We start from the raw sequence: 2,011 nt of genomic DNA, 5'->3' as shown, positions 1-2,011 counted from the left end.
ACTTTTAGATCAATGGAAACTTGAACGGATTAAATTTTTTCCAATGGCTAAAGGTTTCTTCATAGTTATGCTTTCATGTGCTGAAGATAAAGAGAAGATTCGCAATGGTCCAGCTGCAACTGTTAACAATCACTTGTTGAAGTTAATTGATTGGTACCCAGGTTTTAACCCAAACAAGCAGCGTTCTTCACATCCTGCTGTTTGAGTTATGTTTCCAGAGTTACCGGTTGAACTTTGGACTGAAAAGTCTTTGCTTTCAATTGGTAAGATTCTAGGTAATCCAATTGTGGTGGATGAAAAAACTTTAAAGCTTGATTATGGTTTTTATGCTTCAGTTTTAATTGATATTGATTTTGCTAAGCATATTCCAGAGAGAATTCATATAACTTCAGGTGGAAAAGAGTTTTGGCAATATATTGATATTCAAAAATATCCAAAGTTCTGTTCAAAGTGTAATATTATTGGTCATGTGGATGCTGAATGCAAGAAGAAGTCGACTAAAATTGATGGGAACAAAGAGAAACAACAACAAGTAGTCGTGGGAGAGAACTTTTTAAGGGTAGTTATGATCCTAATGCTGGTAAGAGATGGCAAATCAAATCTAAAGTTGTTTTACCAGAAGTTAGTGTGGGCGTGGATGGTAATACTAAACAAATTAAACGAGATTTTGAGAAGAACAAGGCTGCAATAGCCCATGCAGCTCATGCAAATCAGGAAACTATACTTTGTGCTTCAGATTCAAGTACTATTGGAGTTACTAATGATAACAGAATTGAGGCTACAGTTCAATCTAGCAATGAACAGTTGGAGAACGAGCTTGCTATTTCTTCAAATGAATTCCGTGAGGCTCAATTCAGGTTAATCAAGTGCAATTGCAGCTAAGGAAGCTATTGCTGCACGTAAAGAAGCTGTGACTAAGCCTGTTGAAGCTGGTATGTCCGGGAACAAGATTGGCACAACTAACGTTTGTGGAGGCAAGTCCGTGCATAACCAGAATTATGAATCCAAGTCCAAGCAAAACTCTGAAACGTCTAATTTGGAATATACGCTTGGGGCTGATTTGGTAGACAAGTCCATGGCTTTGCAAAACTCTGAGTCCGTGACCAACAAGAAGTCCGTTTCCAAGTCTGATTTGGAAAACAAATCAGTTTCCAACCCTAATACGTTTACTAAAGCTTCTAATGAGAATTGGACGCCAGTAAAAGGTACAAAGTTTTCTTTTACGCCTATAACTGATGCTTTGCTTGAATCTTCTGAAAAAGTTAGGAAAAATACATATGAAGTGTTAAGTTCAGAATTGGGTTTTAGAGATGAAGTTGAGGGTGCTACTTTGGAGGAAGTTCACCAAAGGATTGTTCAAGATTTAGATGAGGAATAGGCTGAATTGCTTGCTGCTAATATGGCAGCTGAAGTTAAAAATTCTTCTGAATGGGGTACGATTAGTGATCACAATGAAAACAAGAATAGCAATGTTGCAAAGGCTAAGGATTTAGTTGAGAGATCAACTGAAACTGTTGATGCAGAAAAGAAGAAAGCTTTTCTTGATAGATTAGAAGCTCTAAGGCAACAAAGGACGGAAAAAGAAAAAAGAGAGAAAAAACCTCAAACTCCTATTAAGCTTGTTCCTGGTGGTAATTATGCTTCGGATGAAGACGAATATGATGATACTTGTGCTGATGAATATAATGACTTTTATGGAGACCCTGATGTTTTGGCGGAAATCCTTGCTGGTCTCCAACCTAAGAATAAGAATTTTAGGGTGGGAAAGGGGCGTAAACGATACTAAATTCCTATTTTTCTTCTCTTTTTTGTTAGTTATTTGAGTTTAGGAGCTTATTTTATGAGTTTTTAGTAATTTTTGGAGGTTATTTTTTCTCCCCTTTGGTTTATGGGGGTGGGGAGGCCTTGATCCTTCCACTTTGTAATTCTTGTAGTTACGTTTTTTTGCTTTAATAAACCATTTTGACCTAGCAAAAAAAAAATGAAGGAAGTCAAATTTCACAATAAAAGA

General features: G+C 36.6%; 1 protein-coding gene across 1 annotated transcript; it reads left to right on the top strand.

Annotated features, from left to right (window-relative positions):
* The first annotated feature begins 208 nt into the window (after window positions 1-208).
* LOC113327581 lies at window positions 209-1,378 on the top strand. Its single transcript, XM_026574758.1, has 3 exons — window positions 209-580; window positions 676-841; window positions 879-1,378. The coding sequence occupies exons 1-3, from the start codon at window positions 209-211 to the stop codon at window positions 1,376-1,378; spliced, it is 1,038 nt and encodes a 345-aa protein (XP_026430543.1).
* The last annotated feature ends 633 nt before the right edge of the window (window positions 1,379-2,011 follow it).

The sequence above is a fragment of the Papaver somniferum genome, unplaced genomic scaffold (genome assembly GCF_003573695.1).
Source record: "Papaver somniferum cultivar HN1 unplaced genomic scaffold, ASM357369v1 unplaced-scaffold_104, whole genome shotgun sequence".
NCBI lineage: Eukaryota > Viridiplantae > Streptophyta > Magnoliopsida > Ranunculales > Papaveraceae > Papaver > Papaver somniferum.
This window is presented reverse-complemented; position numbering and strand designations above follow the sequence as displayed.